The 14,539-nt window shown below is 36.3% G+C and overlaps 3 protein-coding genes across 4 annotated transcripts in view; 2 read left to right on the plus strand and 1 right to left on the minus strand.

The window, feature by feature from the left end:
• taok3a (TAO kinase 3a) overlaps positions 1 to 1,173 on the plus strand; it is a 98,406-nt gene extending 97,233 nt beyond the window's left edge. The window contains exon 20 of one of the 2 annotated variants that reach the window (XM_079814789.1): positions 439 to 1,093. In XM_079814789.1, coding sequence (XP_079670915.1) covers positions 439 to 600 — 162 coding nt within the window. In that variant the 3' untranslated portion in view covers positions 601 to 1,093. Of the gene's footprint in view, positions 1 to 438 lie in introns of both variants that reach the window. The other variant, XM_079814788.1, reaches the window with a different exon arrangement.
• A 565-nt stretch (positions 1,174 to 1,738) lies between these two features.
• On the minus strand, positions 1,739 to 6,558 carry pebp1 (phosphatidylethanolamine binding protein 1). The gene is made up of 4 exons (XM_079814791.1): positions 6,329 to 6,558; positions 5,174 to 5,283; positions 4,918 to 5,018; positions 1,739 to 2,315 (listed from the first exon to the last, which is right to left on the minus strand). Exons 1-4 carry the CDS (start codon positions 6,461 to 6,463, stop codon positions 2,098 to 2,100), a joined length of 564 nt encoding a protein of 187 aa, XP_079670917.1. The 5' UTR covers positions 6,464 to 6,558; the 3' UTR covers positions 1,739 to 2,097.
• Positions 6,559 to 7,071: 513 nt separating this feature from the next.
• txnrd2.2 (thioredoxin reductase 2, tandem duplicate 2) overlaps positions 7,072 to 14,539 on the plus strand; it is a 32,015-nt gene continuing 24,547 nt past the window's right edge. The window contains exons 1-8 of the mRNA XM_079814792.1: positions 7,072 to 7,211; positions 7,521 to 7,589; positions 7,740 to 7,796; positions 7,884 to 8,028; positions 10,064 to 10,138; positions 11,213 to 11,291; positions 11,394 to 11,456; positions 11,982 to 12,052. Of these exons, the coding sequence (XP_079670918.1) occupies positions 7,139 to 7,211; positions 7,521 to 7,589; positions 7,740 to 7,796; positions 7,884 to 8,028; positions 10,064 to 10,138; positions 11,213 to 11,291; positions 11,394 to 11,456; positions 11,982 to 12,052 (632 nt within the window). The 5' untranslated portion in view covers positions 7,072 to 7,138. The remainder of the gene's footprint in view (positions 7,212 to 7,520; positions 7,590 to 7,739; positions 7,797 to 7,883; positions 8,029 to 10,063; positions 10,139 to 11,212; positions 11,292 to 11,393; positions 11,457 to 11,981; positions 12,053 to 14,539) is intronic.

Below are 14,539 nucleotides of genomic sequence, written 5' to 3' on the forward strand. Positions count from 1 at the left end.
CTACTTTGCTCCATTATTTGGATTATTCTTTGAGGTTAAATACATCACGTGGACAATTTCAAGTCTAAATGTATTTTTGCTGTTTGCAATGAGTTCATAGATTGAAGGGAAGAAAGAAATCGGTAGCACCTCATTTTACAGTCCTGTTTCGCATGTACATACTATGTACTTATTGTAGTAATGACACTAACTAGGTAATAACAAGGTACTAACCCAGAACCTACCCCTAAACCTAACCTTAACCCATGTTGTTGCCTTACATTACTCAATATTATAATTACTCAGTATTATGCTGTAAGTAACCAAAAGCCTTCATTTCAGGGATGTTGTAGTCTATCGTGGAAAGATCTGTACTCGTAACCAAAATCCTGTAGGTTCCTTATTACACGTCTGTTGGTTTGACACCCTTTTGCTTGAGCTTCTGTCTTGTGTTCTTAGATCGAGGAGGAGCTGGCTTCTCTTCAGAAAGAGCGCACTGACCGAATCAAACACCTGCTGGACCGGCAGGAGAGAGAAATCGATGCCTTCGACATGGAGAGCCTTCGTATGGGTTTCAATAACTTGGGTGCTTTGGACTACCCTAAAGATGACTACAGATGAGACCATAACACTCCACCATCCTCCCGCTTTCCTGGTCACCCGCCTTTTTTTTTTCCCTTCCCCTTATTTTTTGGAGCCGTTTTTGCTACTGACAGTCCGATCAATCCTCTGGGCTGGTGCCTGCACAGGCCTTACACATTCGGGGCGCCCTCTGCAAGACAACGCGCTGGATAACATCCTTTAGTCGACTCTTTTTATATATAAACATTATATACGAGACGATTCAATCTGTCACAGTGTTGATGTCGATGTTTTCTCGTGCAATGATAACACTTTCGGTGTAACTCAAATTAAAATGGAGATTTCAAGACAGAAGCAATACGAACGGGGGGTTTGTATTGCTCATTTTAATGCAGATGCACTTGTGCACAGTTTTAGTTCCTTTTGCAGATGTTTTGATGGGCTGTGTGATTTCAGAATTTTTTTTAACTGTTTTTTTTGCAGCCTCCTGCCTCTTGCTGCTTGAATCTCTATTTGGTATTTATTCACCCAGAAAAAAAATAATGAAAAATACCTTTTATTAAGTATTGAAGAAATTTGATAAAGTTTGCATATTAAAACAATGTACATATTTGATAGTTGCATCTGTGACTCTGAGATTCCTATGGTATTCAACCATTTTGTTTTTCTTTGGGAGAGAGCAGTGCATTCATATGTACAATACCGTAATTCACCTCAGCTGAGGTGCACAATGTGAATAATGCATATGTGAATCCTAAACTCGTGGTACCTGCACAAAGGGCTGAAGGGGAAGGGACATGTATTTTGTGTATAGAAGGATTTATGGAGAACTTTTACTTATTTTCCTATTGCATTTTAACTGAATTTCAATTTCTTTTTATATATATATATATATATATATATATATATATATATGCATACACATCTATATATAATAAATGTTTCACCACCCTTTCCCTCCTGCAGTTACTGGTGAAATTGCCTCAATGGCCTCTTATTTCATGATTCTGTTTGGTTCTCTGCATCTTCCAGCTGTGTATTTTCTACAAAGTCAAATTAGTGAATAAAAACGCTTTACTGTCGCATGCACTTTACATTTGTTTTCAGGTTAAGAGGCATGATTCTGTCAGAGCTTTTAATTATATTTGTAAATAAAGTGCTCATCACACAAGCAACGTCTTTCCATAGTCTGATTTTATTATCCAGGATGTGTTCATTTCCAGTATATAGTGGTGAGAAATTAATCAAATTAAAGGTGCCGCCAAAAATACAACACAAACTTGCGATTTAATTTATATTCAAAAGGTGCAAGGCAGTCCAAATGCTTCCAAGCAAAGAGACATAAATGAAGGCGTAGATTAAAGTTGCTTAATTTCAATTCAACTAGAACAAAATATGACTTGAATATTACAATTTCTACCCTGCTTTTAAAGCAAAACACAGTGTCTCTAGTTAATTCGTTTCATTTTTGAAATGGCTGAATTGAGTCAAGCTCTGTACAGAATAAACTGCAATAACAGATATTCTAAATGGTCCTTATTTGCCAGCCAGCTGTTCGTAAAGTTTGGGTACGTAGTCGTCCCACTCTGCCTGGAAGCAAGACCCTGCGAGCGGAGCACCGAGGCCGTATTTCGTGCGGAAACTCTGGATCTTGAATTTTCCGCGGTTGTCTCCAGAGCGATTGGTGAGGACGGGCTCGGTGCAGCTGATGCTACCCGACTGCTCGTAAACCAGCCACACGTAACGATGGAGACCTGAGGAAAGTACACACGAATGTTACTCACCATTCATACGACAACTTGCGTTACTTTGGTGCTTGGATGCAATATATTACACAACATTTAAGGTAGTCAATAGGTGTGTTCCACTTAAAGGGACAGTTCACCCAAAAATGAAAATTCTGTCAATAATTACACTTCGTGCCAAACCAATAAGACATTTGTTCATTTTCGGAACACAAATGAAGATCTTGTTGATGAAATCCGAGAGATTTCTGTCCCTTCATTGACAGCTACGAAACTACCACTTTCATGCTTCAAAAAGTTCATAAGAGATTGTAAAACTAATCCATATGAATTTAATGGTTTAGTCCAAATTTTCTGAAGAGACTCAATCGCTTTATATGATGGTTTTATTCTGTTTTTCTATTTAACTTTTCCTTACTCTGTTCAGATTTGTCGTTTAAATGTTATATAAATTCAGGCTTTTATTCACATAAACATTGATCAGCGAACATAAACAGAAGTTCAACGCGCAAGAACAAACCTCTTGCAAAAGCTCAAACGTGCTGCATAACACAATAATGAACCTCACTGGTTCTTGTGAAAGCTCAAATGTGCTGCGTAACACAATAATGAACCTCACTGGTTCTTGCGAAAGCTCGAATGTGCTGCGTAACACAATAATGAACCTCACTGGTTCTTGCGAAAGCTCAAATGTGCTGCGTAACACAATAATGAACCTCATTGGTTCTTGTGAAAGCTCAAATGTGCTGTGTAACGCAGGAATAAAACTCATTGCTGATGTGTGCGTTGATGATTGTTTATATTTGAATAAAAGCCTAAATTCATATAAAGTGGTAGTGTCTCTTCTGAAAATGTGGACTAAACCGCTCGATTGATGATCAGCTAAAATTCACTGACCACATTACTGCAACAACCCGATCCTGTAGATTTGCATTATACAACATTAGGAAGATTAGACCCTTCCTATTAGAGCATGCCACACAACTACTGGTCCAAGCTCTTGTTCTCTCCAGACTGGACTACTGTAATGCTCTTCTAGCGGGCCTTCCGGCATGCACTATCAAAGCCTTGCAACTGATCCAGAATGCAGCGGCGAGGTTGGTCTTTAATGAGTCGAAGAGAGCGCACGTCACGCCTCTCTTCATCAGTCTACACTGGCTGCCAATAGCCGCTCGCATCAAATTCAAGGCAATGGTGCTCGCCTTCAAAGCAACCACCGGCTCTGCACCAATATACCTAAACTCGCTCGTTCAGACCTACACACCCTCCAGGAACTTTCGTTCTGCTAGTGAACGACGCCTTGTGGTGCCATACCAGAGAGGCATGAAATCACTCTCACGGAGCTTTTCCTGGGCTGTTCCCACCTGGTGGAATGACCTGCCTATCTCAATTCGTGCGGCCGAGTCTGTAGCCATTTTCAAAAAACACCTAAAGACACATCTCTTCCAGCAGCACCTGACCAATCAAGAATAGCACTTATCATTCTATTCATTTTCTGTCTGTCTAATTTATTAAAAAAATAAAAAATAAATAAAAAAAAAACACTGTCCTGTGTGTTCTGAGCTAGATTAACTGAGACTTGCTACAGCACTTGCATACTGTTGCCCTTGACTGTTCTAGTTGCTTCTTTTGCTCTCATTTGTAAGTCGCTTTGGATAAAAGCGTCTGCTAAATGACTAAATGTAAAGTAAATGTCAATTCATATGGATTAGTTTTGAAGCGTCAAAGTGCTAGTTTCGTAGCTGTCAATGGAGGGATTTCAATAAAAAGATCTTCATTTGTCTTCCAAAGAAGAAAAAAAATCCTACAGGTTTGGAATGACATGAGGGTGAGTAATTAATGACAGAAGTGAACTATCCCTTTAAGTTGAGGCTGGATTTAACCGGACAACAAGATTTGCCGCCTAGTTGAGGGAGGAGTTGAAAACAGAGACGTGAAGTAAGACACTTTCAGCTTCCCGTAGTTCCCGACACTCGCAGTGTTTGCATACTTGATCACAGATGAAGTGGATTGGATGCATATATGTTTTCATGTACTAACAGTTACACTTTTCATTCAATGCTTTGTGTATAGCTTACACAGACGCAACCGGATCATTTCCATAATGACCGACGCAATCTACCAAGAGCAGCGCAAATTAGCGTCTTGTTTAAGACATGCCTTTTTGGGGTGTTAAATAATGCCGCAAATACCAGTAAAATGACTAGCACAAACCGTGATTCATTTAAAAACTCTCTCCTCCCATAAATGTTGTGTCTGAAAGGAAAACTCCTATAAATGCATATGCAAAGTTCAGCTGCAAAAATGTGCTAATGTCTTTAGTAAATCCTGACTGTAGTTTTTTAACGCCAAAAGAAGGTTTGCACTGGCGCAAGCTATTAGTAAATCTGGCCCTAAATGTTTTAGCAGTTTTATTTTCTATAAACATGACAATATAACATTAAAATTACTTGAAAATAGTTTTTATAGTTATAAAAATACGAATTTGCAAGTGTCAAATAAACAAAAAACAGTCAAGAATTGTAACTGGCATGCACTGCTTCAAGTCAGATGGCATTCGGTCAGTGCAGTGCCGCATGAGGTCGAGCACACCTAATCTGAGTAGTCTCACCTGTTCCCTTCGGGGGTCCTGAACCAACGTAGTCCGACATGACACATCCACTGGAGACTTCATTTCCTTTCATGTTGACAACAAGGAAGTGGTGCCATTCCCTGAGATTAAACGCAACAATTATAGCAGATTTCAGTATCCTGACTCTACTGTTTGTCTCCTCGCTAGCAAATCCCTTTGTTTACTATTGTAGTTCGTGTTCATCTTTGGTTTAGTTCTGATATAATGAATATGGCTGATTGATATGGAAACATACCGAAATTTGGGGTCTTTTCGGCTGGGTGCGTCTGGATCGGTCATGGCCAATGTGTAGAGCTTACTGGGGTCACATCCCTCCCACTCAATAGATGTGGGCCGATTCTGCACCTGCACAATGAAAGCAAAACAACAAAGATGCAAGTAAGTTTCAAAACGGCTTGAGATGACAAACAGTACATTTTATTATATAATCATAATACACTTTACTTGTTTTACACAAACTTGACAGCATATATTAATGTGCATTATATTTTGTATTTTATATATTTTGAATAATACATATGTTCCTTTTAAAAACGTATACCCATGTACAAGGGAAAGTGGTCATCGTTTATTAGATTTCCCCCCATTTATTTAGATTTTTTAGTTTCTGCATTTAAATAGTTCAAATGAATATAGCATAAAAATGCTGTTTAAAACCTTTATATATATATATATATATATATATATATATATATATATATATATATATATATATATATATATATATATATATATATATAAATAAATGTCCCACTCCAGGATGCTATGAATTATAATGCAACACAATTCCAATCAAGTCTTATTGCACGACAGTTGCACAATTGCTTTAGGCAACACAATTTATTCTTCTATATGTACTATATACATGCAGAAAAGACCCTTAGCTTTTCCAGCAAACAATTTTTTTATTTATTTTCAGCTGGATGTAGTATTTATTAGAATTATACATACCAGTAAATACATACACAGAAATTCTTTATACAGTGAACTACCAGTAAAATTTGGGACCAAAATGATCAATTTGGGTGTAATTTTATTCATTTATAAGTTCAGAACACTTATATCCCGTTTTCCTAATTTCTGTATTGTATTGCAGGTCTCTGTTCTAATGTTCTCATTTTGTGTTGCAGACACAAACTTTGCACGCGGTAATGCAGAGAGAGGACCCACATTGGGATCACGTGATCGTGCAACTTTGGCTGCATGCGACCCTTGTGCGCATTACATAACTACAGGCAAACTGCATTCATTTCAACCCTCTTTAGTCAATGCAAAAAACAAAACTGCATTCAAATGACCCTCCGTTGTCAATCGCACATCTATATCAGAAAGTAATTAATGATGCAGAAGCACCGCTAATTCCTGGCCTAATTCCTGCTTGGGCTCTGACCTGAGTGGGTGTGAACACTTTCCCCAGCGCGTCAATTTCCAAAGAGCCATATTTGACAGTTAGAGGCTTGGCTGGCTGTTCCTCCACCTCTGTAAGAGCTAGAGAACCTGTCCATTCATTAATATCCACAGGCATGGTGAATAACGGCTCTTGCGAGATATCAACACAACAGAAATAGTAGAGCTTCTGTCTCCCCCTACAGTTGTTTTATTGTGATTGTTCATTGAATTGTGCGTAGTCAATGGCATAGCCAATCAGCTTTCCGCTGCTGAACATTATCTTAATTTTGATTGGTCAGATGGCCTGTCAAAATGTTTTGGCCCGCCCTCTATTCTGAGAGTAATGGAACGTTTGAGTCATTTCCACGAATCGGTTCTTTTAAACACTTAAGAGAAAGTTATTTACAGCCTAAATATGATTAGCATTTTGATTATTATTATTATTATTTATGTTTTAAAAGCAACAACTTCGTTTTTTAAACTAATTTATTACGATTCGCAACTGGTTTTGTGAACCGATTCATTCAATTCGTTAAAAAGATCCGACTCAAACAAACAAATGTGTTCACGAATCAGACGTCGCTGTTGTTCTGAACTGTGAACTGACCGCGGTCACGTTCAACGCTTTTCTTAAGAACTATTCGTTTAACAAACTCGTGATTGTAGTTGATAAATCATCTATTAAAATTTGACTCGAGCCATACTAGACTTAATGTCATAATGTATAATTAAAAAAATAATGGTAAAACATTCACCCAGGCATCATTTAAGGCACCTATAACGGCTGACAGGGGTCTTGCTTCTTGACAGTATGGCTGCCTTCAGTAGAGGCAGGCAGAGGATAAAAGCTTTCAGGACATTAATATTTACAAGAAACTTTACAGGTAATGCTTATTGAATAGTAAGATATATTGACGCAAAGCTTTTTGGTTCAATTCTTTTGCTTGAGATGGTGAAATTCGTAATCTCGTAATTTACCTGGTTTGGCAGCAATTGCATGGTTTAGTTTGTTTGTACTGTCTAACTTATGATTTATGTATGTGTTGTGTATATATGTATGTGTGTGTATATATAGCAATGATGTCCAGTGCCTATGCGAAACAAATTATTAGTTGAAAGGCATGTTATTATGAGCAAATATCACAAATTGTTAAAGTGTCTGTTTTTTTAATGATTTTTAATCTTAATTCCAGCTGGAACATTTGATTATGATCTGGTGGTTATTGGTGGAGGCTCTGGAGGGTTGGCATGTTCAAAAGAAGGTATTTTTCATCCGCACTTTAGAGCTTTGTTTGGATTCTGTTCTTCTTTTACAGTTATTAGGAATGCCGTTTTAGTTCATCTCCTTAATGTGTCTTATTAAGATGACCTTTGATGTTTTATTTGATGCTTCACACTTTTTTTGCTTGCAGCTGCCCAATTAGGGCATAGAGTTGCTGTTTTGGACTATGTCGAACCTTCACTCAAAGGTACAGACTGACCCATTTACAGTTGTCATCTATTTCCTGGTAATGTATTTAATTCCAAAATAACTAATCAACTCATGCTGCCTTTAGGCACAAAGTGGGGTCTTGGTGGGACGTGTGTGAATGTCGGCTGTATTCCAAAGAAGCTTATGCATCAAGCGGCACTGCTTGGCACTGCTGTCAAAGATGCTAGGAAGTACGGCTGGCAAATCCCAGAATCCCTGTCACATGACTGGTGAGTTTCAGAGACCGTATGTAGAGACAATGCTTATAGCCAGAGCTGCCTTTTTGCAATAATGATAAGTGTAGCTTCATACTGTTCAGAGCATGTTATGAAGTTCATATAATATTCAAGGTGAGGTTTTGCTTCAAGTCAGTGCCATAAACACTTTGTGGCACAGCACCATCTTGTGGTGAAACCCCAGATGCTTAACGGGTCAAATCCAATCATTTCACTAGAGGGCGCTCCAGGTCTGATTAAAAAAAAGATTATGGTTTTTACAGGTGTTGTCCATATGCTGGTCCATATCTCCTCCAACATATCATCAATGGGGTTTTGATCTTCTGTTTTTCCTCAAACTTGAAACGAAAGCAAACATAATTTTTTACTAAATTATGGATCCCTTAATACATTACTTTATGGAGACCGGTACTTGTGTTAAAATATTTATTTAGGTATAATTTATATGCAGTGTTGGGAAAAATACTCTTTAAAAAAAAAAAAAGTAATTAATTACTAGCTACTAATTATATCTTCAGCAGTTTAATTAGATTACTTTGCTAATTACTCTTTCTTAAATTTATTGCATTACTTATTACTAATTACTTTCTAAATCCCATATCGACCAGTTGAACAATACAAGGATAGACATGAAACTACTCTTTTAATTTTTTCAAATAAATAATATACAATTGCATAAATTATTCTGGAACTTACCAAAGTATTTAAAATTGATTTTAAATGCACTATTGCTTTATATAGAATTGTTCTATAATCTATATAATATTTAATGCAATTATATCAGAAGTAACTATAATAATTAGCTTACTTTACTTTTTCAAAGGAAAAATTATTAAATTACAGTAACTAATTACTTAGTAATGCATTGCACCTAGTGCTGTGTATATGTATATATTACTGTGTATGCTTGAAATATACAGTCAAACCAAAAATTATTCAGACACCAGACCAATTTTTTTACTAGTGGGTGCAGGACATTATAGTAAATTTATGTAAGTGAGGATTGCAAAATAAAGGAAACTGTGACATATTACACACAGAAATTCTTTATACAGTGAACTACCAGTAAAATTTGGGACCAAAATGATTGACACTTTGACCCGACCATGTTTTGCTTAAGTGTTTTTTCTTCAATTGTTAATGCAACCCTTTTACACCACAGACTGAACAAAAAACAAAATGATTGGTAATTGGTTGACCTAAATTGGTATTATCTAATTGTGTACTTAAATTGAACAGCTGACATATGATTGGTTGATTGTAATCCATTACCAAGTTATCTGACAGTTTGTTGACAGTTTAACAGTTCTTGTCATATTACCATTTTCTAAACTATAGCAAAAATCTGTGATTAATGTGAGAATATGTTGAAGGTGTCTGAATACGTTTTGGTTTGACTGTATATTTATTTCTATTCTTTCTCTTTTATCTCACTCTTGTCCTTTTTAGGTGTATTTTTTTGTAATCGTTATACTTTTACAATTGTTTTCTATTGTCTCTTGAGATCTTTAATGTTTACCCCCAAATGGTATTAGTATGAATTAATCAGTAACACTTTACAATAAGGTCTTATTAGTTAATGTAGGTTAATGCATTGGTTAACTAACTATGAGCAATACATTAATACAATACAAATAAAAAATTTTTACATTAGTTAATAAAAATACAACTGCTCATATTAGGTCAGGTCCATTAAATAATATTAACAGATACAACTTTTGATTTCAATTATGCACTAGTAAATGCTGGAATTAACCTGAATTAAGATTAATATTTGCTTTGATGCATTTTTTTTTTCATTGTTAGTTCATGTTAACCAATGTAAACTAATATTAACAAATGGAACTTGTATTGTAAATGGTTATCAATTAATCTCCTCTATATAGCTCATTTAAATCATGTGCATGTGCTTCAACATATTTCAGTGTAGCAGTTGATGGATGAAATATAAGATCGCAAATGCACATGGCTTTCTGTTGTGATTGTGACCGATCAGATAAGAGAGAAGTATTTGTGTAATCTGTTGCAGGCCAACAATGGCTGAGGCTGTCCAGAATCATGTGAGGTCTCTAAACTGGGGCCACAGAGTGCAACTACAAGACAAGTACGTTTTACTATTAAAATAACATTGCTAAAATGTACTCAATCCACATTGAATGTTACCACGACAACACTAGGCAGCTAAAACAGAAATATCTTATTGGTGTTAAAATTATACAAATAGATGTACATTTTATAATTGTGTGTGTGTGTGTGTGTGTGTGTTCCTGTTCCCTATATGCTCTTTACTTTATAAGTTAAGCATTAAACACATGACCCTAAACGATTAATTGACTTCCTTGACGGGACCATTGCATGTTCCCATTGCTAACGGACTTGTGGAAGGGCCTTCGAGAAGGGATTCAGTTGTTCACTTTCATTTGGAACGCCCCTACAAATGGCATCCCCCAAAGTGCCCTTTAAGGGTGCAAAAACACAGTTTTTGAATCATTCCTTCAAACCGATTCTTTTTTTGTTTTTAAATAATTAATTTAAACGTGTTAATGTTTTAAAAGACTGCAGAAATGAGCATTTTGACATAACCTGTAGTAAATGCCATTTGTTTAGTTGTCTATTCAGAATCATGGGTGAATCGCAATCTCTGCTAAATTCTCAATTTATCCAGAATCCTGCAGCTCTAGCTGTAGTAAATGTCCAGCACTCCCCTGAGGACAAAAACTATGTATTGGCTAATTACTTAAAAAGGTTGTGAACTGTTTTGGATGAAATATACAGACATTATAGAGCAGAATCTGTATTGCCCTGTAGATCTCATTAGCTGTCTGTCTCTTTCACCATCTTATCAGGTAATTACAATCTGAGGCTATGTGAAAGTGCCATCATGATAAATTGTCCTAAATTTCAGCCGTCTTACTGTATGGCTGTGAGGCAAACAGGTGTGGGGGATGTCATTTCCCAGAATGCTCCAAATATATGTCTTGACGTTCGAGCAGAGGTATCATTTGGGGTTTGAACATCAAAATTGTTACTAATCAAATCTTGTTTTTATTGTTCAGCCCTCTTACATCTCCATGACTTTGTAGAAATGAATTCACTTTTGCAAAAGTTGACAGGGAATTATGATGCCAGTAGGCTACTTTGGTTCATGTGTTAGTTGTCTCTCTTTCTGTTGTAACAGGAAGGTGAAATATTTGAATATGAATGGCAGTCTGGTGGATAAACACACTATCAGAGCTGTAAATGCCAAAGGGAAAGAGGTATGATTTTTGAATTTACAGCAGTTTAATTCTCTAAAATGTTATTTAACCACCTTTCTGTTGTGCCATATTTCTGATTATCCTGCTGCTTTGTGTTCACAGATGACATTGACCACCAAAAACATTGTGTTAGCTACTGGTGGACGGCCGAAGTACCCTACACATGTAAGTATGCGTGCCAGTGCAGGAGGGCATGCGTGGGTGTTGTCTTTACAGTATGTGACCTTGTTCTGCTGATAGGCGTGTGGGTGAGATAATTTCCTGTCTGACTTGCGAAATTTGACAACCGATATTATTCTAAATCACACTTGAAAGCCTGCTATGTCTTTGCTTCCATTGAGATACTGGTAAAGGATACAAATATTACTGTCCCCCTAAAACTATACATTTAAAGAAAGTGATGCCTCTTCTTAGGACAATTCTTGTGTGTGTACACGTATATTATAGGATAATTTTATATTGGAATATTGAAAAGCATTATATTTTGTCATTGTTGATATTATTATTTACAATAATATATTTGGAATTGTACATTTTTATATTGTATATTATTACATAACAAAGAACACTGTTGATATTATTCGTTTATTTTAATGTTTTTCAGCTTTAAATTTTACATGTATGAAATTGAATGCTGATTGTGCTGTATATTTAATCTTTAAAGTTGTTTTTTTGGGGATTTTCATCCAGGTCCCAGGAGCTGTGGAGTTTGGGATCACAAGTGATGATGTCTTCTGGCTCCGAGAGTCACCCAAAAAAACGTAAGTGACTTTTATGTTGTGACAGGATGTGAGCAAACACTTTGAGCACTTTATTGTGTCTCAGCATAATCTTCCTGTCATAAGTGGTCAAGAAATCTGCTTTACCTGTTGCTTTGCTCAAGTGTGCTTGTTACTTTTAGCCAGCTGCATTTGTAAGTCTGCAAGTAAACATTTTTTTTTTTATTATACATTTTTTTCCATAAGTCAAGTCACCTTAATTTATATAGCGCTTTTTACCAATCATGTTGTTTCAAAGCAGCTTTATAGTGATAACCGGAAAATAATCTAACAAAGTTTGTTTTGGCTGTACAGCATCTCTAGAAGAAAATAGTGTCATTGTCCAGCTGAATTAAGTTCAGTGATGATTCATTTCCATTGTAAGAATCATTAGTATTTATTTAGTTAATTTATCTATACAGAAGTTTTGGAGAAAACGGTGATGTCATTGTCCAGCTCAGTTCAGGGGGGTATTCCAGAAAGCAGGTTATGATATCTGGGTAAGTTTAAGAGTAAGCGGATGTAAGGCCCGCTAAAATCTCGTTCCAATGCCAGTCGGGACTTGTTGTACCAAACGGAGATTGTTGTACCAGTCGCTCTGAGACATTTCAAACGATATCAAACGCATATAATATTGTACAGTGAGAACCTACATCCAAATCGCACAGATTTTGGGTGATCTCTCAGCATGAAGTGGCGTGGGATGTGGGGAAAAAGGAGAAGGGAAATGCATGTAAATTAAGGCTATTTTCAGTTGATTTGCTCTGGGTGACGTCTGCGAAAAAGTGTCTTCTCAGTGAGTAATTGTTTTCTACCAGACAACTTGGCGTGATGCAAGTTTTCTCTCTTTCACGGAAAACCTCAACTTTCGGTTCCAGAAATGGAGGTAAATTTTAGAGGATGTATTCAGATGCGCATTATATAATTAATATAGTTATATAAATCTCCTCAATGGCAGGGAAGCGTTTTCTCATAAAAGAGAGATAACAAAAGACAGAAAAAAATCACTACTGCTCTTGACCTGAATAACTTTAATAAGGGTTAATCTATATTTATACAGTGAAGACTATGCAGTGATATTTTATTTGATTACTGTTTCTGTACCTGAAAATCTAGTTTAGACCTACATGAACAACCTGAAAAGAACTGTTTTTCATGTGTATGTTTGTTCTGTTGTATTTATTTGTTTTTAGTTAATTTATTTAAGTATTTTATTTTATTACTGACTGTCTTGAACAATATTTCAAATTTATGAGTTAGGCTAGTTTTTGGAGTCATAACCTTATTAAGATTATATGGATCAAAAACAATATCTAATCCTATTTTATTTTATGTATCATTTTTTTGTGATGGGACTGGTTACTTGGGCCAGTAGAAAAAATCCTTAGTGTTGAGCCCTGTCAATATATGTGAAATTAGTGTTTCATTTTATTGCTAAAACAAACTTTTGACGCAAAATGAACGCTGCAGCCCATCTGATATAGATATAGAGCCATGTTGCATGACTATGAGCGTGATATTGCTCATATAATATATATGATACAGCTTTCATTCTTCTTCAGGTCAATCATATATTCATGAGGAAAAAAAACAGTTTGAATAAGGAAAGCGATATCTTTGTCATAGTATATTTCAATGGGTAAAGTTGCGCTGCACTTTTTTTTGTACCATTTTGTTTTATTAGTTTTTTTTTATTTAACTATTTTTATTTTTAAAGATAATAAATATATTGTTTGATTGAGTCCTTGAAAACCAAAAAAGCAGTGCTTGAAAAGTACTTGTAAGTCCTGGAATTTCATGTTACAGTATCTGTACGAACCCTGCAGTTCAGAAGTCAGATTGGATCGGAACATTCCAAATATTTAATCCAGTTCCATCTGGTTGAAAATGTTTTTTTTTTTTTTAGGATAGTGCACTTTACAAAATAAGACATTATATTTAAAAATTAACTTCTGTTTAAACTTGGATAATATTTTTAGTTCCTTACTGCAGCTTTCTCTTTAAGTCACGCTAGTTACTGTCATGGCCACATCCTTCTCAGACAGGTGATGTTGTTTTGCCGTTGATCTGTCAGCTGTACAGGTGCGATTTCAGACTATTGCCAGTAAGAGTGTTCATCCTGTGGAAGTGGCAAGATCTTGGTGACTGATGGGCATGAGCAAGGCCATTGGCACGCATGCCTGAGAGGGTGAAGGGAGTGCTTTTAAATTGACTTGTGCGGCATAACAGCAGGGCATCTGTCATGACTGATGACATTCAGTATGATATCAACCCTTGGGCTCTTTATATAAATGTCAGTGTTGAAAATAACTTGTTTTGAGGGAACTAGGTAACTATTTTGCCTGTGGTTCGGGTGCCCAATGGGCCCCGGGACCCACAGATGCTCGTACAGAAAATGGTTCTCTGTCCTGTGCTTATCTCTCTCTACTCTACTGAAGTGAAAGGAGGCTCAGTCTGGGCAGACATTAGGGAAGGCACAGCATGAACTTG

This window comes from Gobio gobio, assembly GCF_949357685.1.
Source record: "Gobio gobio genome assembly, chromosome: 4".
Taxonomy (NCBI): domain Eukaryota; kingdom Metazoa; phylum Chordata; class Actinopteri; order Cypriniformes; family Gobionidae; genus Gobio; species Gobio gobio.